This window comes from Rutidosis leptorrhynchoides, chromosome 10 (genome assembly GCF_046630445.1).
Source record: "Rutidosis leptorrhynchoides isolate AG116_Rl617_1_P2 chromosome 10, CSIRO_AGI_Rlap_v1, whole genome shotgun sequence".
Lineage (NCBI taxonomy): Eukaryota > Viridiplantae > Streptophyta > Magnoliopsida > Asterales > Asteraceae > Rutidosis > Rutidosis leptorrhynchoides.
Window position 1 is genome coordinate 345720641 of NC_092342.1, and position 23916 is coordinate 345744556.

Sequence of the window (23916 nt, forward strand, 5' to 3'; positions counted from 1 at the left end):
CTATTAAAATAGGTGATGATATGTACACAACCCATTTTTGTTTCCCCTATTAAAATAGTTTTGAAGGTTCTTGGAAGTAGGGATGGCAATGGATCGGATATGGATCGGGTGATGCCGTATCCATATCCATATCCATTTAGTTTTTGTTCATCCATATCCATATCCATATCCATTTAGGTTCTGGTCATCCATCCATATCCATATCTAATGGATTAAGCGGGTTAATGGATATCCAATGGATATTAATAAAATGTTATACTAATATTTTCTAATATGCGATTAAAATAAAAACGTAGTATATCAAAAATAAATATAAGTGACATAATTAAAATATATCAATAAGAATATGTAATCTTTGTCCAAGATATAAATTTTTTTGTTAAATTCATAGATTATGAAAATTTAAATATGAAATTGTAAGTTTATTTTGTTAGATATACGTGTTTTATTGTAATATATAATAGTTATTTCATTATAGGGTTGAAATCAAAATGTAAATCTAATGGTAAATGAACTTGTAATAGTAAATATGCAAGCATAAATCTATATTTATGTATTTGTATATGTATTTCAGGTGGTAATGGATATATCCATGAATGAAACTTTTCATCCATGTCCATATCCATATCCATTTAGGTTCATCCATATCCGTATCCATATCCATTTAGAGTCATCCATATCCATCACGAAGCGGATGGATCGGGTGGATATCCACCGGATCGGGTGGCCATTGCCAACCTGTAGGGATGGCAATGGATACCCGATCCAGTGGATATCCATCCGATCCACCGATTATTCGTGAATATGGACGATCTAAATGGATATGGATATGAATGTGGATGAAAAAATTTCATCCATGGATGAACCCGCTTTCACCCGAAATAACTAAATATATAAATTTATCACTCAAATTAGTATCATTTATGTAGTGATATTTTATTAATTATATTCATATTCATCTTTCTCTATATTTTCTCTAAAAATATAACTTGCTTCTTATAATTTGTTTTGTTTAAATAATCAAATTTATTTATCGTACTTTGGTGGTTCAAATGCGATTCCATGTAACTAAAAGGAAGCAACTTACATGTCGATATCTTTACACGTTTAATAGGTTATCTATTGAATATTTGTTATATAGATTAGTAAAATGTGACTTTCGATCGCATAAACTATTAAAAATATTACTTTTGATCGTATATAGTGAACCACCGCTTATAATTGTTAAAAATAAAATAAATTTAAACGGATATGAATAATTATCCATTAACCCGTTTCACCTGATGAATATGAATATGGATGGATGAAAAGTAAAAAATAAATAAATGAATATGAATATTAATACGGCCTAACCCGATTCGATCCATTGCCATCCCTAATTGTCATCCGTACTTGGAAGTAGTAGTATTGCAAGTCAAAAAGAAGCCTTTTAAATTCACAATCATTATTTATATTTATTAGACTACTAGAAGACGAAAAACATTCTTCATTTGGTTCTTTCACCAACATTTTCCTTATTATTATCATCGTACACTGTGGGGTTTTGTTCTACAATCCTCGTATCATATCATCTAATAATGTCTCAACCTCCACAAAATCAAACCGCCATGGATATAGACACAATGTATTCCACTTTCTTGTTTTTACTTACATCTTCTTTAATCACTGCAGTTTATTAATATATCAATTTGTTTATTTTTGAATAATATGTATATATTTTTTCTTGTTTTAACTTGATGGATTATTGTTATACTCAAATGGGGTTTTTTCGCATTATATGTGCGATTCAAAGTTTTCTTGATATATTTCTTTAAAAGATTATTTTTTTTTTCAAGAATTTGTTTATATGAGTTTGTTTTAGGTTTTCTTTATGGTTTTTTTTGAGTCAGTTGTGATCATTGAATATGCATATAAAGCACCCATTTTTATGTCTTTATCATTGAAACCTGTATATGCAACAGGCCGAATTAAATGTGAAATTAGTGATCATTATATAATGTTGATAAAATTATTCACTAATTTTGTTGTTTTAATTAGATATGCTGATTTATGCTTGTGGTTCACTGTTAAAGAGAAGCAAATGAAGAGTAGTTGCAAAGCAAATGCTTATTTATGTATTATATTACGAGTATTTGATATATAATATAATATTTACCTAAAGTTATGTTTTTGATGCTTGTATTAGTTTGATATTAGTAAAATTAGTATTGGGATTATCTCAAAATTTATACTTTTTGGTGAAAATACAGGTTGGATGTTTATATTTATGATTATCTTGTAAAGAGGAAACTTATTGCTACTGCAAAGGTATTTGAAGATGAAGCAAAAGTACCCGTTAACGTTCGCGGTAAAACAAGATAACATTTTATAAAATTAAGTTGATTACTGAATTTTTATTAGATTTGCTTAGACAGTTTTAAATTTATATTTCTCTGTACTGTTTTTGATCATTTCAGCAATTCATGCCCCACGTGGTTTCCTGTTCGAATGGTGGACCGTATTTTGGGATATATTTATTTCGCGGTACAAATTTCACCAGGGCTCTATGGAACCTTGCGACGAGGTGAGTTTTCTTGATGAATAATGACATAATTTTTCATTGAATTTTTATTTAGAAGTCAAATGGGATTATTAAATACTTCAAGATTTTGTATATATTTCTCTACGAAAGTTTGGATTAACGATTTGAGAATCTTCGTTTATTACAGGCTATGAGAATACTGCAGATGGTGCAACAGCAGCAAGAAAATCAACATCAAACACAGATTGTTAATACGAACGACACTATTAATGTGTTAAATCCTATGAGGCAACCAATTCCAAAGGTATCGAATGTTGTTTTTTAATATATAATTAAACTGTTGCTGATGGATTGCTAAATATTCTTTATGGTGTATTTGCGTATAGCAATGGCATGCAGGCAATATGGGCGTGGTATTGAATCCCTCTAATTCGGTTAATCATCTTTCGATTGAACGTCAAAAACAAGCATTGGTAAATGTTTGTATCTTTTGGTTTTTTGCTTATTGTTGTGACGTTTTACTTTAGTTTCTAATGTTTTGTTTGGTGAACAGGATATAAGTAGTCTGACGGGGCCCTTGGTCAATCAAAGTGCTCAAGGTCCTGAGTGTTTACAGAGCGGAGCTTATGGTATACTCGAAAATAAGCCGATACTTACACACACTTGAAACACTAATATGAGTGAAGTTTTAGTGTAAAAGGATAGATGCATGTCATTCGGGCCCACGTGGAATGTTTCATACTTACCTTAATGAAAATTGGGCTCAAATTGATTCGATTATGAACCGTTTAATTCCAAGTTGGAGTATGAATTATAATTTTGACCATTTTTTTTGTATGTTTTGGCAGCAACAGGAGTGTTGAATAATATCCCTTTACTAAAAGGATGGCCATTAATGGTGAGCATAAAATTCAAGCTTACATCACACTAGAGGTGGATATATGGGTGGGCCATGTGGGTTGGGTAACATGTCAAAAACTGTAAATTTTATATATATGTGTTGAAACGGGTCGTATTGATTGTAAACACGATACTTTCTACCCAATCATTTAATAAAGTTTTCAAATATGATAAACAGGGGCTGGATCAGATCCAGAGTCGATTTCAACAGCAGCAGGGTGCGGTACATGGCCCACAAGTATCGTATCAACATCAAATTGAGGGTCAACTCCAGGCTTTAAATCAAAGACAGAAAAGTCAAATGGAGGGTCAACTTCAGGCTTTAAATAACAAAAAGAGAAGTCAAAGTGAGGGTCAATTTCAGCCTCCGGTGGAAAAAATGATAAAGCAACCATCATTAATATCTCCTGGTGCTGCAAATAGCTCAGAAACTGTAAACGCGAAGGTGATTGTGTCAAGTTCAGCTGGGGATGTGTCGGTGCCTAGTTCTCCGCATAATGAGAAGGTGATTCAATAACTTGCTAATTAGAGGTGTCAAAATGGGTGGGTCGGGTAGGTATGTCAACACATTGAAACGGGTTGTGTCTGGTCAGGTTGTGCCATGAAACCTTTTGTGCGAAATTCTAATTTTTAATTTATATATAAATAGTGTGTCAAATATAACTAGTTTGTAATGAATATTTTTGTGTTTTTTTAAAAAAACTATGATCATGAGTTTTCTTTTAGGCATGACTAAAGACAATTTCTGTGATCGATATGTTTGACTCATTTGGCCCGTTTCTGTTCAAAATAAATGTTTAATTTTTTTGCATTTACGATAAATAAATAGATGAATCAATCTGTGCATGTAACTACCCTAAGATTTTATCTTGTAAAAGTACTTTTTATATCTTATGATAATATATAAAATCAAAAATCAAAATTTTTTATATTTCTTGCAATGAAGTCTACATGACGGGTCCTTGTGGTTAAAAATCAATAGCATTAGGTGCAGTAGTTTTCATCATCTTTTTGCTACCTTGATTTTTTGTGTTTATTGTTTTAGTAATTTTATTATCAAATTAATACGCAGATCAATATTGACGAGTTCTTGAACTATGGAGCTTTAGATGGTAACGATAGTTCTTTTCCCTCTCGCGCGGGTAAAGAACCTGAAGTTGAAACGTCCAAAGGTACACATATTGATTTGGGTCTTGTTTTTTGGTTGTTTACCATTTCCATTTTAATTACCTGAAAAAAGGAAGAAGGTAGAAACATCTTACCTTATTTGCGTTTTTTGTTTTGTGAAAAGACTTCACATTTTTGGAAGTTGGAAGTGTTCGTACAACTAGTGTCAATTGTTGTGACATCTCACTTGATGGAAAACTGGTTGCAATCGGCGGGCAAGACAAAAAGGTGGTAGCTTTATTCAAAATACTTTGTAATAAAAATGGATATATGGATGGGGCAAATTGGGTGGGTCAGATATATAGGGCAATGGTTTTAAATGGTTTCTGTTTCAAAATTTGCTTCTATATAAAAAATAGTTTAAAAATCTGTATTTAAAAAAGGGTTGTATAATTTATACTTTAAGATGACTTAGGAGGCTTAATGCATTTTACAAACACTTTGGGTTGACCAATGACCATTCATTTATTCCATTATAATCTGTTTATATGACCCGTTTGAGGCAACCAAATCTACCTATTGACTAATTGACCAAGTTGTGTTGCGATGTAGGCTAGATTATTGTGCACAAGCTCTGAGGAATCTAAATCAACTCTGGATGGACACTCACAAGCAATATCTGATATTCGCTTTAGTCCAACCATGCGACTGCTTGCTACATCTTCTCATGACAAAACCGTCAGAATTTGGGATCTTGAAAATGTATATTTTTTATAATTATTTCTTTTAATTTAAATAAATCTAGAAATATTATGTTTGATCGAATTAAATAATGCTATGCAGCCGGGAAGTTCAATTAGGACATTTATGGGGCACTCTGCATCTGTAAAGTCAGTCGATTTCCACCCGAAAACCGAGGACATCGTTTGTTCTTGTGACGAAAATGAGATTCGTTTCTGGACCATTAAGAATTCTGGTTGTGTTAAAGTGGACAAGGTTTGTAAAACACCAATCAATTTTTAATTTTGATAAAGTTTTGATCTTTTCTTCAAATGTATTTTTACGTCTTTTTTTTCAGGCTAGTGGTGGTGCGAACAAGGTTAGGTTTCAGTGCGGTGTTGGCAAGTACCTTGCAATCGTTAATGGAAAGTTTGTATCTTTGTTGGATTTAGAGCATCCCGAAGCTCGTAAAAATACACTAAAGGTTGGTCAATTGTTTTTAACTCGTACTTTATTCTACCTGCTTAACAAAAATTAGTTGTTGTTTTGTTAGTTACTGTAGACCAATAAACAATTAATGAATTGGGGTATTGTGCAGGGTCATGAGTCGAACGTGCAATGTGTGTGTTGGAATTCATCGGGTGATAATTTGATATCGATAAGTGAGGATTCAGTAAATGTGTGGAGATTGGATTCAGGGGGAAAAGTAAACTGCATTCGTGATTTGAGTGTTTCTGGAAAAAGATTTTGTTGTGGGACTTTTCATCCGTGTTATCCTTCTTTACTCATAATCGGCTGCCATCAGGTGAACCAACCGATACTACCTTTCTTATAAAGTTTCTTAGATGAAAATTGGGCTGTCTGGTAGTGTAATGAACGGGTCAATCACTGTTGTAAAAGTCGTGCGAGTTGGTCGACGCGACGTTTTGGGACTAGCCCGTCCCAACTCGCTCAAAAACGTCTTAAAAGTTGGTCAACACTAAAGATTCGGCTCGAAGTCGGTCAAAATCGGGCTGAGACGGCCGATCGGGCGTAAGTGGTCAAAGTTTGGTAAAAAAGTATATTTTTTAAATTTAGATTTTGTGCCATATATATGTTTTTAAAATATAATTGTTTTATATTGATATATTTATGTGTAATAGATGTGTTTTTTATATTTATTACTAAAAGTCAACGTTGGTCAACGCCGGACTCGTCCCCGATCGGCTCGTCCTGGACTCGCGATTTTTACAACCTCGGGTCAAACTGGGTGATTTTTTGGTACACTTTCGATTCTGAACGTTCATGTTCTCCATTGAGTTGACCTGCAAACACTTGTCATTTTTTTTCTATTTTTATATGTTTCTATGAAGCATTAAGGTCTAAAGATCACGAAACTAATTTATTATGATAATAACATGATTTATTTAGTGAAATGATTTAGGAGGTTGGTCATATTTTGACTAGTTGACCATGTAAGATCAAAATGGTTTGAGTGTTGTTGGTCTTAGTATACAACTAAGTTTTGAAACATCATACACTCTAAAATAATCAGACTTTACACTGGTATATATTTTGTATCTAAAGCGTTGTATTAACAGTATTCTGTGTTGAAAATGTGATAGTAATACGAGATTTCACAAAATTTAGGTCTAATTATATTATTTGTGGATTTGTGGATGATGTTTAGAGCTTGGAGCTATGGAATATGGTGGAGAACAAAATGATCACAATAAATGAAGAACCTGTTTCTGCAGTTGCAGTTTCTTATACTTCTGGTTTGATTGCATCAGCAGCTGGTCACAATGACGATGTCGTTAAGTTTTGGAAGTAGTTAGTTAGTTAGTTACTTAGACTATCGCTTTTTAATGAATCTTTGGTTTTTTTTGGTCAAAAGTTTTATCATATCTGGTTATTTAGGCTACAAACTCGCGTTTAGTCCTTTTTTTTTTTTTTTTTTTTTTTTTTTTTTTTTTAAATAGCATAAACTTTTAGTTTTTGGAATATAAACATGCGAAATTACTAAGTGCATAATTTCTTAAATTTGAATACATATGGATGGATTATACGCTTACAAATTCACAATGCTGAGATACAAGACCGTAACATGACTTAGAACTCATAACTTTAAGGTTGATGGGTTAATTCGATACCCCAAGCTTTTTGTGATATGTGTTTTTTTTATCATTAAAGCGTTCAGTTAAATTATTATTTAACTAATATTCAAACAGAATACTCAAGAAACATTTTCATCACTATAATTATCATTCTAGATATTGAATTAACTTCACAAACTCGAAATTTGCTAGCAAATAGTAAAATGATTAACAATCTAATTGATTTCAATATTGTAGTAAAATTATTTACAATGAATAGTCTGGATAATACTTTTGTTTACTAGGGGTTTAAACGAGTCGAGCTTGACTCGTTTCGAGCTTAATATATTAAGCTTGAGCTCATCAGTGGCGGATCTAGAATTGATGGTCACAAGTGTCACGAGTTGAAACCCCAAATTTTTTTCTACTAGATGACTTATTTCAGTGGTGTCACAAACAAAAAAAAAAAAAAAAAAAAATTTGCACTATCCACTAGTATCATTAGTTAAAAAGCCTAATTTTTTTCACTATATCGCGTATTTCAGTGGTGTCTCGTGCAACCACTGGTTACACACTAGATCCGGCCCTGGATCTCACCTTGTTTGAGATACAAAAACTTTGACTCGGGTTCCGCTCGTTTCAAGCTTAATATGTTAAGCTCGAGTTTGGCTCATTTGAACTTACACAATCTCAAGAGCTTGGTTGAAATTATACGAGCTCTCGGCTCGTTTGAAATTTATAAAAAATATGATTAATGTATATAATTGAAAAACTTGTTTAGGCTCAGGAGCTTGTTCGAGCTCTATGTAAGAAGCTCGAGAAACGAGCTCCAAAACATGTTCAAGCTCGGGCTCGAGTTCGTTAAAACTCAGCTCGAATCAAGCATTCAACGAGTCTCATGAATCAAATACCGGGTTTACACGCGTTAGATAGTGAATACCGAGGACCCGCCCATGACTTGTTAGCGAATATGTTTTTTACCCAAACACGTGCCAGTGGGAACGATTTCAATTGTTTACCCGTGTAACATCCCAGGTAAACGTTCCCCGTAGCATGATATTGTCCGCTTTGCCCGTAGGCGCACGGATTTTTCTTAGCAACCACACACGACGAGCACTTTCCCAGGAGGTCACCCATCCTGGTATTGCTCTCGCCTGAGCACGCTTAACTGCAGAGTTCTCATGAGATCTGCTGCGCTTGTGGTCCCAAAACGCGTCATGCTAGGAAAGGTCTCCACACCCTTATAAGGCATGCTTCGTTCCCCTCTCCAACTGATGTGGGACGGATGTAACACGGGTGTTACATTCCTCCCCCCTAATGGGACACAGCGTCCTCGCTGTGCACGTTTGGTCCGGGGTCTGGCTCTGATACCATCTGTAACATCCCAGGTAAACGTTCCCCGTAGCATGATATTGTCCGCTTTGCCCGTAGGCGCACGGATTTTTCTTAGCAACCACACACGACGAGCACTTTCCCAGGAGGTCACCCATCCTGGTATTGCTCTCGCCTGAGCACGCTTAACTGCAGAGTTCTCATGAGATCTGCTGCGCTTGTGGTCCCAAAACGCGTCATGCTAGGAAAGGTCTCCACACCCTTATAAGGCATGCTTCGTTCCCCTCTCCAACTGATGTGGGACGGATGTAACACGGGTGTTACAACCCGCCTATCACGGAACGCAGGGCCGTTTCAACAATATAAAAGGCCCTAAGCGAAAATAAAAATGGGTCTTCGTACACGTTAAATTTTTAATACATATAAAGAGATAATGCTTTAATTTATCTATTTATTTATTTACACTGCGTTTAACTATTTAATACTACCGTATTATAACTTCAATCGACAATCTTTTATTTAAATTAGTTGAAGATTTTAGAAAAGTATATACATATTCAAAATTTTGGACCCTTCTAAATTTTTGAACCCTCGGCGGTTGCCCATCTTGCCTCTGCCTGAAGACGCCTCCGATGGAACGAATACCCACATACCACAAATTTTTTCTCGCTCACCGCGATCCCTACTAAAATCTAATCATTATCATTATTGACAAATTTACAAAAATACACACTAAACATACTAGTGAAACACTACAAAGTTGATCACTACAACATCAATTCTAAACATCCGTGATTACAACCCATCAAAACATCTCGTAAAGAAAAATGTAGTTAAAAAAGCAAGACGTTTGAATTAATTTTTGGAATCACATCATATCAATCTAAACAAAGGTAAAAACAAATGGATCAAAAAGTGCATCAAATTATTACAAAGGAGAATTGTTCTTAGAATTATTACTAGATTTCTAAAGCTAATAATAACCATTCACTGTGATCTTAACTTGAACATAAATTTGAACACAAATTTTTCTTTGACATTTAAAACACGATCCAAGTGGTTCAAAGGTACCTTTAAAGTACTTGGCAAATTTTCTTCGTGTTCATCATATATAACTTTGTTACTCCATCACAACCTTTGCACCAACACTTTTCATTTTCTCGATTATTTGTTCAGCTTCTTCTTTCGTCACTCCTTTCTTGAACACAACGGGCGCCTTTTCAACTACCTCTTTTGCTTCCTTAAGCCCAAGATCAGTACAACTCCTCACTTCCTTAATAATCTTGATCTTTGAAGCTGCTTCAAACGAGTCCAATTTCAGATCAAAAACAGATTTTTCAACCTTTGCCTCTTCTTTGACTGCCGTTTGACCTTTTCCCGCCAACCCAGCGGCAGCTCCCGCTCTCATCACCGCCACAGTTGGCGGCTCCATTATTCCCATCTTTTTCATCATAATCGACGATAGTTCAGCAACTTCGGCTAACGTAAGTGATGACATTTCATCTACTAGTCTCCATACACGGTCTGTTGGAGGGCTCCGGTGTTCGGTCGGGTCAAATGTTGCAGGGTCATAATCTGTTGGCAACCTCCTTTGGTCAATCTCGATTTCTTCCTCTTCTTCTTGTCTTGCAGGTTGACTAAACTTTCTAGTCAAACATGTTGACTTTAAGGAATCAAGTGCAATAATTGGAGAACATACGGATTTTGAACGAAATCCATTCGGTAAATGATGTCTAAGCCGTAAAAACAAACTCATTTTTATATTTTTATAATCACTAGTATAACTTTGACTGGCCTAAAAAGAACCAACTTTGAGATAGGAATTCGTTGTCTGCAACAAAGGAAAGAACTAATAAGAGTTGGGTATCAACAAATAAAACAACACATGAAGCTTAAAATTTGTCTGGCCCTTAATCTAAGAATTCAAAAGTCAAACTAGATTGCAATGATCTTAGTAATAAATGAGAACTTTCATAATGAAATTGCAACTCACTCGTCCAAATGGGGGTCAAGTACAAAATAGACACAATACAGTCTCCATATTCATATTCAGTATCATCAAGAGAACAAAATTATTCCGCAGTTTAAGCATTACTTTAATTAAATTGTTATTACAGTCACAAGTTTCCTTCACTGTGAAATGCGTCAACTAACTGCTCATAAGCTTATAAGATCTTATACCACAATGAACATAAAGATCACAGATTTTAGTGAAATTCAGGTGATGATGGAAATAAGCCCAAACAACTAACTGTAAATGAAATCTATCATATGTTTATAACATAACACATAAAATCGAACAGTTGTGATGATCTACATTCTAACAAAAAACAAGAAGATAGCTAAAATATGGCTCCCAAAAGGTTCACCAGCACTGCAATAATAATACTAATCCGGTACTAATACTTAACATAACACACAGCACCAATTTTAATTACTATTGGCAGTTCAATACAATGTACAAATTACAAATTACCAGATTTATGGTAATGGTACAGCTTTCACAACGCAATATGAAAATCTAACAATGAAGAGAATAATAGAATAAGCCCTAAAAACCTAAATAATGAATGTATACACATATTTATAAAAGAAATTACTGGACGAAATTGAAATTTCCCAGATTGCGTTACCATACGCATAAAAAGATATACTTATATTTTATTTTCCCTTAATAAAATCAAAATCCATAAATATTATACATAAGAAAACCATCAAATAAACATTTCATATAATTAAAGGTATACACTTGAATCGTGTATATGATTAAGAAAGTAAATTAGGGATCTTTATGAATTACGAAATTCAAAATCAACGAGAGATAGAGAAAGAGGCGTACCTGGTTTAGAAATGGCGGAGCTCAAAATTGCTGGTTACGATGGAGATGACGGACTGATGTGAGATTTTGGGTTTTACACCATTTTCGATGCCTATTTTATTCTTATTTTGGTCCATGGGCCGTTTTTGTTTGCAGGCTCAATATAAAATAACCCGGCCCAAAAAGCCTATAAACTTGATGTCTTTCCAATTTCCCCAATATCCCGATGGGAACCCGAATCCCGATATTTTTGAGCCGGTTTCTGGCCGATTAAATGAATCTAGGGCGGGTTGGGTATAGGAATAGATTTTAATTTTTTCACTAGTCTAGATCCGGATGGTTTTAGACACAATCCCGATTACCCGGCTCGTATCCCCTGAAAAAAGACCTGAGTCCATATACCCGACCCCTATACTGATTACTCGGTACGTATACCTGAAAAAGACTCGAATATTCGTGGGATAACTCATTGAATCAACAGTTCGTCAGTAGATGGGGACTTAAATACTCGTACAAAAATTCGTTTACCCTCTAGTTAGTACTACGTAGTACTTAAATGAATGGGACTCAGGGTGCGTTTGTTTACCTCTTAATGGAATGGTTCAGCACTGAATGCTGAACCATTCAGCATTTAGTGCGTTTGTTTCTGACATCTGAATGACATATGGTGCTGAATGGTTCAGAATTAAGCTCTGAACCATTCAGAGCAGAAACACTCTCTTAACCATTAAGAGCTTAAATTTTCTGTAATATTGTTCTGAAATCATATCTTGATCACTTAACTAACAAGTATATTAAATTTTTTATTAATGTAACACTTTAATAAGATAGTTTTACTCAGTTCATATCGTTCATTCTAAATGATTATCAAACAGCTTATTTTTATTCGGAGCAAACTTTATTCAGAGGCTCTGAACCATTCAGATTCTGAACATTCACCACTAAATCATTCAGTTTTATCAAACCCACCCTCAGATTCGAGTCAGGGACGGGTTTTTCTAATCAGGTTAACTAAACCCGACCCAAACGATGCCATCCCTACATCATAGTCAGAAAAAAACCATAAACAAAGCTTCGAAAATACACTAAAAAAGGGTCTTCTTTATCGATTCAATCACTAAATTAGCCTGATTTTTTTAGCCTCGTAGGCATGATATAACTCATGGCGAGTTCATCTTCATCTGATGTTTTAATTGAAACCCTGAACAACAGAGGCTGGTGTTTTCGTGATAACGATTACATTAAAACCCTAATCAAAACTAATGATTTTACCGCTGCTGAATCGGAGCTCTGTAACATCGACTTACGAGCAATTGGAGCTAAATATCTACCCGATTTATCCACCCGAAGTAAATCCAGTCATTTTTCTGGTCCCAAAGTTCTTCAGGTATCATTTATAAACACGATACAACAAAAAAGCGTATATATCTGTTTGCGAAATTTAGCCTAGATATATACTGCCATGTGAAGTTTTTGAATTTATGCTAAATTTTAAAAATATGCGCGATTTTATCCCATATGAAGCTTCTTATATAATTGTTAGCTCACTATTAAATTTGTTATATGAACCGTTGTTTGTGCGTGTGTATGTTTTGTATATTTTGTAATGGAAATGTGAATTATTATGGTGTTTTTGTGTAGGTAGTTTCGGTGAGGGATATAAGTAAAAGTAGCATAGCGGCTGAGAACGCTGGTGGTCTGAGCGGTAAACGGTTATTACGATTAAAGCTTACTGATGGACATTCTGATATAACTGCTGTTGAGTTTACTCATATTCCTTCGATTCCTGATAATGTTGTTCCTGGCACCAAGGTAGATATAATTATTTAATTCAAGTTGTTAAGTTCTTTATAAAGGCCTGTTATGTTATTTGCTAGTTCTTATGAATGGAGAGTGATCTTTCATTACTTTTTAACTTATGGTTAACAGATTCGTCTGGATAATAAAGTTGTAATGCGTAATGGGATTTTATGCTTGAATGCAAAGGTAATAACTGTTCTTGGAGGTATTGTTCCATCATTGTATGAAGAGTGGGAGATGAACCAAAAATATGCAGGGTTTGCTCGTTCAACCTTAAAGATGATGTCACAGAGTGATGACACTGGTGGTCCCCCACCGTTTGAGAAGTTGCAAGCTGGAGCACCTTTACGTCGGGTCAATCAACAAAGCAAATCTTCTGGTTAGCATATGAAATAGGCCAATTGCATTTCTGTTTTTCCCCTTTCATTATTTTTCATTAAATCATTTGGTATGATAACTTTTGTTTGAGTCATCTTACGCATAGCATTTTTTGGTCTGAAAATTGCTCATCGTTTGTTGAATAAAGACTTCATCTTGTCGTGGATTTCTTATATATAGTTTATTGTTGATCAACCGCAGATAACTCTAAGGCAACATTAAAAGCTTCTGGACCCACCATAATCGAAAAGGGTAAAGTGTCTGCTGCTACACAGGGTAGTGTGAATCCAGGTTCTGTTACTGATATGAACAAAGAAAAACAACCTGCTTCTGAAGCTAGACCAAAAGAAGGTGATGTATTTTTTACTATTAATACAATAACCATATGCTTAATCGAGGTTAAGTAGACTATTCATGCTGTATTATATTCGCTGTCTATAATATGATTATACTGATACTCATAATCTTGTTTATGTTTGACAGTAGCAGACACTGTCCCTATACAAAATCAGGCTGCTGCACAAAAACTTCTTCAGAAAATGAGTAATTATAACCGCAACGAAGGGGGGCATACTAGAGGTTGGAAACAAAGAGGGAGGGGTTATAAGGATGATGATGATTCTGCTGTTTTGACTTTAGAGGAATGGGAGAGAAAAAGAGCTGGTGGGACCTCTTCAGTGCAGCACGAAACCCTAAAAGTTAATGAAGATGAAGATCTTGCACGTCAGCTTCAACGCCAATTTGATTTGGAAGACTTTCAAGTTTGCCTTTTTCTTTCTTTCTTGAGTAGTGTTATGTTTATGTGGAGTGGTCAACTTCCATCCCTATTCTTAACAATGTTTTTTATGTGGGTTATGATTCTTTTACAAATGATTTAATACAAAAAAAATAAAAAAAATAAAAAAAAAAGTTGACTAGATAGAGAAATGGGTCATATTGGTCAATTGTTTTAACTAGGTTGAGTGTTTTTTCGAAACCGTGTTATTAAGTTTCTTAATCATTTGATTAGTATTAGTATTGTGACAAAATAGTTTATTGTAATCTTGTTTAGTTGTTTAACACACTACTTATATAATAGTCTTAAATTTGACAAGAATGTGGTTACAGGTCAACCCAACCTGACTCACACTAATAACTGCTGATACTTGTTTGGCAAACGGTCAACTTTTCGTTGAAATTAATCTATTGGTTTATCGACTATCTAAAGTGGTACGTCTATTGAATTTATCCGACCCGAGAGTATCTGCTTGGGAAACGTTCAGTGCCATTTTCTGTTCAGAAGAATTAAATTTTTATTGTCTTTTGGAGAGTAATGAGTCATTTGTTTCGATATGCTTTATGTAATCACAGTCATATTTCGGATTAATCAATTGAGTTTTGTGTTTTGACATGGTTAAGTCGTGATTTGTTCAGGAGCAGAGGGGCCCGCGTGTGACAGAAGCAGATGATATTAGAATGAACATGTTTAGTTTTGAAAGAGATGATTCTGGGGCCCATGGTAGGGGAGAATTTAGAGGTAGGGGTAGGGGAAGAGGCAGGAGAAGAGGGAGGGGTCGTGTCAGAGGCGGCTAAAATCAGGTAACTCTACGAGTCTCCAATTGTTGTTTTACTACATTTTAAATATTTTATTTTATTTTTATTTAATTATGATTATGTAAAATTTGTACTCCGTAATTGACAGGATCCGGGAATTATGTTTGCGTTATTCATGATCAGAGATGATACGCTTGTTGATGTCTTGCAGACACTGTAAGAATCTATTTAAAATTGTTTTTTGTTCCTTCTTGATGTGCGCTTGGCGTCGCACATTACTTCCCAAGTTCCCAGACAGACTAGGTGTGGCGTTAGCGACAATAGAATTTTGTACTAGAGGTTTATAGAGTGGAGTTTGTTTTATAAAACCCCCAAGCAACAATGTACAAAGATTAGTAGTGTTACAGTACGTTATTGATATTTTCGACTTTTATATTTTAGTTTCTTGTAACAAACACATGATCATAACTTCCAACAATAATTTTGAATACAAATGCAAACCCATGAGATCCAGCCTAATGACCAACCTTTTTTTGTGTGCTTACATTGACAAACTGCAACTACATTATCTTACTCATGGAATAAAAGGTAGTACTTGTGCTTGTAAGAAATTGCTTACACACACACACACACACACACAAAACCAAAAAAAAAAAAAAAAAAAAAGACTTTACAAGTTATAAAGACTGTTTACTTTTAGCTTAATAGGGATTAATGGTCTGGAAGGATTATTCGGTCAGCACCTTACCCCTGTTTACTTTTGACTTAACTTTTAATACATCTTACTGGATAACTGTTTGGTTAATGCAAAAAAGGGGTGTTGTCCCCATTTGGCCATCTAATTCCCACCTTTACCCTCAAAATATTTCATCTTCACAGTTGTGACCATTTCATCTCCATATAACTTTCAACGAAAACCTTGATTAAACTGAAAATAACTACAATCAAAATCAATCATCATTTTCAAAATTCATCTAAAGCGATTATATGTAAAATCCGAAGCTAGATCGGAGACCTTGGAGGGTAACGCCGTCACTTGCTCCTCCGGTCGCCGTCACTCAGACCTTCGGTCGCCGTCAGTCGTTCTTCCGATCGTTATTACTTGCTCCTCTAATCGTCGGCCATCGCTGTTTGTGTAACGTATGCGGTAAATTTCATGGTTGAAGACTTGCAGGTAGTAAGTAATAGCATCAAGAGGAGGTTGAAGCTATTATATATGATGACGATGAGGATTAAAGATTAAAGAAAAATTAGAATTTTTTTTTTTTTTTAAGATGGATTTTTTTAGAGTAATTACAGAAATGGTTTTTCAAAAAAAAATTATAGAAATAGGTAAACCGGTATTTAAATCGTCGGTTTATCAGTGTAGGGCCAAACCGGCATTTCATTTGCCTGTTTGGGTCCTCGTAACCCTAACCCTACATATACGTAGTACATTTCTGACAGATGCTGATGTTTACTGCAAACCGGCATTTCATTTGCCGGTTTGGACCCTGATAATTCACTGTTTTTCCAGTTTTTTCAGTGTATTATTACTGCAAAGCTGCAATCTATCATGTCATTGTTTGAGTTTGCATTTGAATTTGCCAGCCACATTTTTTATTTATAGAGTTATTATTGAAATCAATTAATCTCAATTCCATAGTGATTACATGTTGTTCTTTAATCACTAAAACACCTCCTCATATTACTGAAAACACTAAAACACCATTATATTCATCACATATAATCGCCGAATTTAATGATTTTATGGTTCATTTTATTTGGGGTGGTAGAATTACATTTCAAAATGGGTGGTTAAATGGTGATGAAACATCACTTAGAACCAGTTTTCCACTGTACCAAAAGATTAATTGCATGCAGTTAAACGAAATGGCTTATAAATGTGTGGGTGCTTATCCAAGAACACATACGTTGAAGATGATTATGTGGAATGATTACTTCGGCAATGCGTGTCCGACTGAAATTCACGACAATAGGTCTTTGGAATCAATGTATTTTTTGGTTGGTCAAAATGCACGTTACATTGGTCAAATTGAAATTCAGTTTGAGCAAGTCTTTCCGACACAAGGATCCGGTTTTGTTGATCAGTTACAAAGTTTAATTCAGTCTTCTCAAGTTACACAAACCGGGGCCGGTGCTGCATCGACATCTCAATCACGGGGTGTGTTTGTAGATGAAGGTGAAGATGACGATGAAGATGAAGATGAAGAGGTGGGTGAAGAACAAAATAAAGAAGTAAATTCTGACGATGGAGCGTCAACAACGAGTGATGGTTCCGTAGAGAATTATATTGTTGAAGGTGATATATCTGAAGATGATCAAAACGTGATCGAGAGACCGATCCAACCTATCATGAACCATCATTTCGGGTTTCTTAATGTTGAAGAACATTCTGGTCGACCTACGTTCGATGAGGATGACGGGCTAGGATGGGATTGTTATAACGACGACGGTGTAATTAGAAAACGAATGGTTTTTAGAAATAAAGAAGAACTTGTATCCGCTGTTAGGAATTGGAATATCGATCGACAGAGAGAAATATTTGTTGAAGATAGCATGCCAAATTATTATAAAGCAATTTGTTACACAAACAGTCCTCATTACAATGGTCCAAATCAAAATAGACGATGTCCTTGGATGGTAGCTGCTACAATGAAAAATAAGGATAATGTGTGGAAAATTACAAAATGATTTGAGGGACACATTTGTTATGGAAGCGTGCAAAGTAACAACAATCGTTGCTTAACCTCAAGTATAATTGTTACTGATATTATATCTTATATTAGTCAAGATATTGCGTATGAGGTTAAACACATCCAAACTCACGTAAAAAAAGTTTGGAAAGTGGATATCTCTTACGCAAAGTATAATGACCCGTCCTAACCCATCTGGACGAATACATTACATTTGGTTACATCGCGAGGTATTTGACCTCTATATGATACATTTTACAAAATTGCATTCGTTTTTAAAAGAAAAAACTTTCATTACATCGAAAGTTGACGACATGCATACCATTTCATAATATATCCAACTATAATTGACTTAATAATAATCTTGATGAGCTCAACGACTCGAATGCAACGTCTTTTGAAATATGTCATGAATGACTCCAGGTAATATCTTTAAAATGAGCAAATGCACAGCTGAAGATTTCTTTAATACCTGAGAATATACATGCTTTCAAGTGTCAACCAAAAGGTTGGTGAGTTCATAAGTTTATCATAAAACAATAAAATTCATCATTTTGATAGACCACAAGATTTAAATGCTGCATGGTACAAATGGGCCCGAATCCTATACCCACCTGTAATGTACATGCGATATCTTTTAAATACAGTACACCTTTCTCGTGTACGAAATCATCTTTCATAAATCTTAGTAACCGTACACATATCTTGTGTACAAAAAAATAACATACACATAACCTGTGTATAAAATCATTCTCTCGATACATAACATTCACTTTTCATTTCTTTCATAGCTTGGCTTGGTAACCGACCTTAACATATAATGCGCATAATAATATCCCCAAAACAGAACATCTCGTCTGTATAATAATCATATAAACTTCGAAGTACTAAACACCACGCCCACTAGCCCTTCCGTCTAGTGAACATTCTGGGTGGGGGTGTTAAACCCGGTAGCTACCTTTAGGATTCGCGTGAATTAGGGCCATACCCGATTCTAATTCTTAGGTTACCAAACAATAATAATCAGGGGAAAAATATTCACAACAATTAGTGGCAATTATCAAGTCCACATAATTCAATAATAATCCACAGAACTTCTGTCTGCATAATAATTCATTCGAGGAATGTTTTGCTTGTGTCTATCTTGTCAAACATTTATAAAAGCATTTCATGTATTCGCAGTTCAAAATATATTTCAAACGAATTTAATAAAGCAGTTGTAAAAACAGCGCATGTATTCTCAGTCCCAAAAATGTAAAGAGTAAAAGGGAATCAAATGAACTCACTATACTGTATTTTGTAGTAAAAATATGCATACGACGGAACTGAACAATGCAGGGTTGGCCTCGGATTCACGAACCTATATCATTTATCATTTATATATATTAAAGCATATAATTAACATGTAATAATAATCAAACCAGTTTATATATATATTATTTATTTGGTTTAGTCATATATTTGTTATTTTAAAAGTTATATATATTTATTTTGTATTTTAATATTTATACCTATAGTAATATTAATATATATATATAAATAATATATATATATATATATATATATATATATATATATATATATATATATATATATATATATATATATATATATATATATATATATATATATTATTTTTATATATTGTAAATCAATAATTTGTTATATAAAAATAATACAAATTATGATAAAGATCATGATAATTCTAATGATAATAATAATAATGTAAAAAAAATGAAAATACTTTTAATATTAATAATAAAGATAATACTACTAAAAATAAGTAAAAAGTCATATGTTAATAATAATAATAATTGTGATAATAATAATGTTAATGACATTAATAATAATAATACCTTTTTTTCTAATAATAATAATAATAATAATAATAATAATAATAATAATAATAATAATAATAATAATAATAATAATAATAATAATAATAATAATAATAATAATAATAATAATAATAAATAAACTACCTTATAATAAGCTTCCTAAAAAGAAATAGAAAACCGCCTCTGCCCAGGCCCGAACCCGCGACCTCTTGTAAGCCAAACACTCCCCCAGACCGCCTGCTCTAACTCATTTTTGTGAATAACCCCGAATTGGTATTATATAATCTAGGTAATCGTCAGTCCCTCTTCTTCCTCTAAAATTTAAACAGACCAAAAAAAAAATTCTAACATTAACATTCTTCCATTATCATCAAGTATCATCGTTACTATCATCATAATGATCATCATTATGATCATCATAATCATCATACGCCATCATGATACATATACATCACGTAATCACCTCGTCCTCCCTTCATCATCTATATCGTGATCATCTTCACAGCCCATCTAGAAATTAAATGGGTCTCGGCCCAAAAGAAAAAGTATAATACGGCCCAATTTTGAATTAATCGACCCAATTAAGTAAAACCCATCTACTTGGAGTCCATAACCAAACGTTTGGCCCAAGTTCCATTAAAATAATTAAAGGTTTCGGTTTACAGATACGTTTACATTGCAGTAGTGGCCAACAACTAAACAAATCACGGTTTGGACAGTAAAACAGAAACAGGAAAACAAACAGCTGGTTCGGTTTCTTTTTTTTTTTTTTTTTTTTTTTTAAATACAGCAACGTTCTATGGTATGATGATGGTTGTTTTGTTATCTTGGGTTGTAATTCGTTTAAACCAAAAAAAACCGAAAGGATATTAACAGCTCATGATATCATCATCATTATGGTTACGTTTACCATTATTTTCATCGTTTATTGTGTTTGATACAGTTACAGGAACCAACAAACGTTTAGATGGTTATGTTGGTGATTTGCGATGAAGATAGAAGAAGAAAATGATAGCAGTTGCAGTAGGGGTTGAATGGTTTGTTGATGGTTTGAGTTGTGTCCAAACAGGAATAAAAAAATAGGAAGTATACGTGCTGCAACATTAATGACGTTGATGGTTTAATGGATATGTGATGGTATTCGGTGGTGATTGTGGTGGTCATGGTTCTATCAACAAAACAGAAGTAACGAAGAGATTGATGATGATGGTTTATTGGTAGTTTAACGGGTTAAATGGGTGGTGATCCTTGGTGTGCTTCACGATTAAAAATTTTAGAGAGAGAGTGGTGGAGGTACGGTGGTGATCTTGGGTCGTCAGGAACAAGAAGGTGATGATGTATGTGATTGTTATGAAGAAGATGGTTCGATGGACTGTAAACGAAAATAACAAAAAATTTTATAGAAGGTGATGATGAATTATAAAAGAAAGATGATGGGTGACAAGTAGGGCATAGCAAAAATAACACTGATAATAATTGAATGATGATAAATGCATGTATGTGAAGATGCTTTTGTGATGGCCTCGACAAAACAAAATAGCATAGAGAGAAAAAAAAATATAATGTGGTGTGGATATGATTTGGGATCTTTTCTTTTTTATTATGTAAGTATGTGTGTGGGGTTAGTAAAAAGAAATAATAATGAAACTGCCTATTCTTGATCCCTTGTGTCGTCCCAAAAGCAAAAACATATAACAAATTCAATCACCACATAAGTAAAATATTATAAGAAAAACGTTTCATTACCACCTTTATCTTTATCATATCTATCTTATCAATGTAAAAATAATAAAGTTGGTAAATGGTCACCATCACATAATATCAACTTTGTTTTGCACTTAAATGTGACGATGCAATTCCAATGTTACAAGCATGAATCTCTAGCTCACCAATTTTTTGAAAGGTCAAAAAGTATGACAAGGAAAAATTATTTTGTCGATGCCTTCTCATTTTTGTGGGCTCAAAAGATTTGTAGATTGATTCTTTGGAGACAAAATTCGAGAGATAAAAAAAATGGTGAGTTGTACTAAATGTATTTTTAACAAACCTGAAATTTACTAACTCTATTTACGGACCTACGTTATATTTAACTTCACATAAGTTCTCATTTAGACTTGTTTAATACCAAACGAGATGACAAACGAGTATTACAATCATTAAATAATGACATTCAATTTACTTTATATATATATATTTAAATATATATGTATCTATTTATTTACAAGTAATAGTTCGTGAATCGTCGGAAATGGTCGAAGGTTAAAATAAATATATGAACATCGTTTCAAATTTTTCTAGACTCAACATTACATACTTTGCTTATCGTGTTGGAAACATATAAAGATTAAGTTTAAATTTGGTCGGAAATTCCCGGGTCGTCACAGTACCTACCCGTTAAAGAAATTTCGTCCCGAAATTTGAGTGAGATGGTCATGGCTAACAATAAAAATGTTTTCATGACGAATATGAGTTGATAAATTGAGTTTTATCATCATTGAGTGATATGGATAAAATAATTTGATTATTCGAAGAGTAGAGTGAAGCTATCACAAAAGAGTGAAATGAGGAATTTAAGATTCTTCTTACTTTTGACGTAGTCACGTTTGAATTCCGGAATTCAAGAGATTTAAAAGAAAATCTTGGAAATCTATAAGATCTGATTCTTTGGGATTTATGGAAATTAAGATCTCTATGATTAAATGCGATTATCTGTCTCGATTGCTTTGTCTGATATTTCGATTAATAATTAAACTTTTTCCGTTCCATTATTTTCACCATTTCCATACTTTCTTTCTCTTCTCAACCTTAAGTCGAGCGAATATTGGTCCTGAATTCGTAGATATGAAAATCCCTGATGAACATAACTAGTGTTTTTAAATAAAGAATCGCAATAGTACGATCTTGATTAGTCAAATTACCAGAATTCAAGAGAAAAGATAAAACAATCATGAAGATATATTCTTGATATGTTTGGAGATTAGATAGAATATAAGAGTCGTGTAACATGGCACATGATGACGTTATAATCTGTGAATCATCACGTTCCATTAGAAACTCAGCATGACTTACTGTAATATAATCACGTTGATCAAGTGTCATTATATTATACTAACTCATGCATCAATTTCCAACACTACTTCAAAATCATTCATGATTCAAATTCTAATTTTTCAGAATTTTAGAAACTAAAACAGTTTCTTTTAAGATATAACACAGATAGAGCGGAGAGATAATTAATATTGGACGAGAATATTTATGAAGATATCTTCAGAAATATTGAGGATATTAATAATGAAAGATACGATAATACCTTAGAATTTTAGAATCAAATTGTGATGAAGAAATTCATTCACAATGATTTAGAGCGATTAAGGAGCAAGGTATCGTTAAAGATTTAATCAGGAACAGAAACATCATGATTCTTTATGTTTAAGTTTAGTCCTTGTGATTTGTTCAGAGTTTCAGGATGAGAGATCATAATTCTAAGGGATAAATGTTATATGTATATATAGCTTTTGATGTAAAAACGCTGCGAGTTTTAAATTACTGATTGCTGATTTCCCGATACTTGGTATGGCAATTCTCGTTACAAGATGTGGATAGGGTTTTAATAAATATAATGATTTTTCGAAAAGTCAAAGATCGACGAAGTTGTTGGTAAGTTTACTGCTAATGTGGTGGAATATAAACGATTTCCCGGTAACGATACAAGAGCAAGCACATATATCAAGGTTATAATAAGGTTGTTTTAAATGAAAAGTCGAAGTTGACTTGATGGAGCTGTGACAAAATTGACTAATTTGGAAAGAGATTGCAAAGTTATTTTCGGTAATAATAACGTTAAAGGAATTAGCACATCTACGCGTTAAACGTTTACTCAGTTTCCGAGAGTTTTCAGGTGCATAACTATACGCATCGATCTTTCTTTCTATAGATGAAGTGTGGTTGGTTCATCCTCTCGATTGAGGTGTTTTCAAGAATCATGAAAGGTTTGAACGCAGATTGTAATCATCAAGATACAAATGAGGTTTAAGATGAAATCAAGTGGCAAACTTGAAGAATTGTTTAGTTTCATATGTTATAATCAATATTTTAATTCATTTTAATTGTCCAATCTTGGTAGTTCACAGTTTGCAGTCCACAGTCACTAACTCAATAATTCATATATAGTTTATAATATTCGAATTAATTAATATGT

The 23916-nt window shown here is 33.6% G+C and overlaps 3 protein-coding genes across 4 annotated transcripts; 2 read left to right on the forward strand and 1 right to left on the reverse strand.

The window, feature by feature from the left end:
• The first annotated feature begins 1577 nt into the window (after positions 1 to 1577).
• LOC139871447 (transcriptional corepressor LEUNIG_HOMOLOG-like) lies at positions 1578 to 7163 on the forward strand. The gene is made up of 15 exons (XM_071859158.1): positions 1578 to 1624; positions 2250 to 2347; positions 2457 to 2563; positions 2709 to 2825; positions 2908 to 2994; positions 3075 to 3150; positions 3370 to 3419; positions 3600 to 3926; positions 4494 to 4593; positions 4713 to 4816; positions 5141 to 5290; positions 5372 to 5524; positions 5607 to 5732; positions 5847 to 6053; positions 6918 to 7163. The coding sequence occupies exons 1-15, from the start codon at positions 1578 to 1580 to the stop codon at positions 7059 to 7061; spliced, it is 1893 nt and encodes a 630-aa protein (XP_071715259.1). The 3' UTR covers positions 7062 to 7163.
• A 2379-nt stretch (positions 7164 to 9542) lies between these two features.
• LOC139873252 (uncharacterized) lies at positions 9543 to 10455 on the reverse strand. The gene has a single exon (XM_071861187.1). The coding sequence runs from the start codon at positions 10409 to 10411 to the stop codon at positions 9776 to 9778; it is 636 nt and encodes a 211-aa protein (XP_071717288.1). The 5' UTR covers positions 10412 to 10455; the 3' UTR covers positions 9543 to 9775.
• A 2110-nt stretch (positions 10456 to 12565) lies between these two features.
• LOC139873130 (uncharacterized) lies at positions 12566 to 15684 on the forward strand. 2 transcript variants are annotated; one of them, XM_071861061.1, is made up of 7 exons: positions 12566 to 12860; positions 13115 to 13285; positions 13403 to 13652; positions 13853 to 14002; positions 14135 to 14412; positions 15065 to 15229; positions 15333 to 15684. In XM_071861061.1, the coding sequence occupies exons 1-6, from the start codon at positions 12636 to 12638 to the stop codon at positions 15221 to 15223; spliced, it is 1233 nt and encodes a 410-aa protein (XP_071717162.1). In that variant the 5' UTR covers positions 12566 to 12635; the 3' UTR covers positions 15224 to 15229; positions 15333 to 15684. The 2 variants fall into 2 exon arrangements, with proteins under 2 accessions (XP_071717162.1, XP_071717163.1); XM_071861062.1 differs by having other exon boundaries at positions 14141 to 14412.
• Positions 15685 to 23916: the final 8232 nt, after the last annotated feature.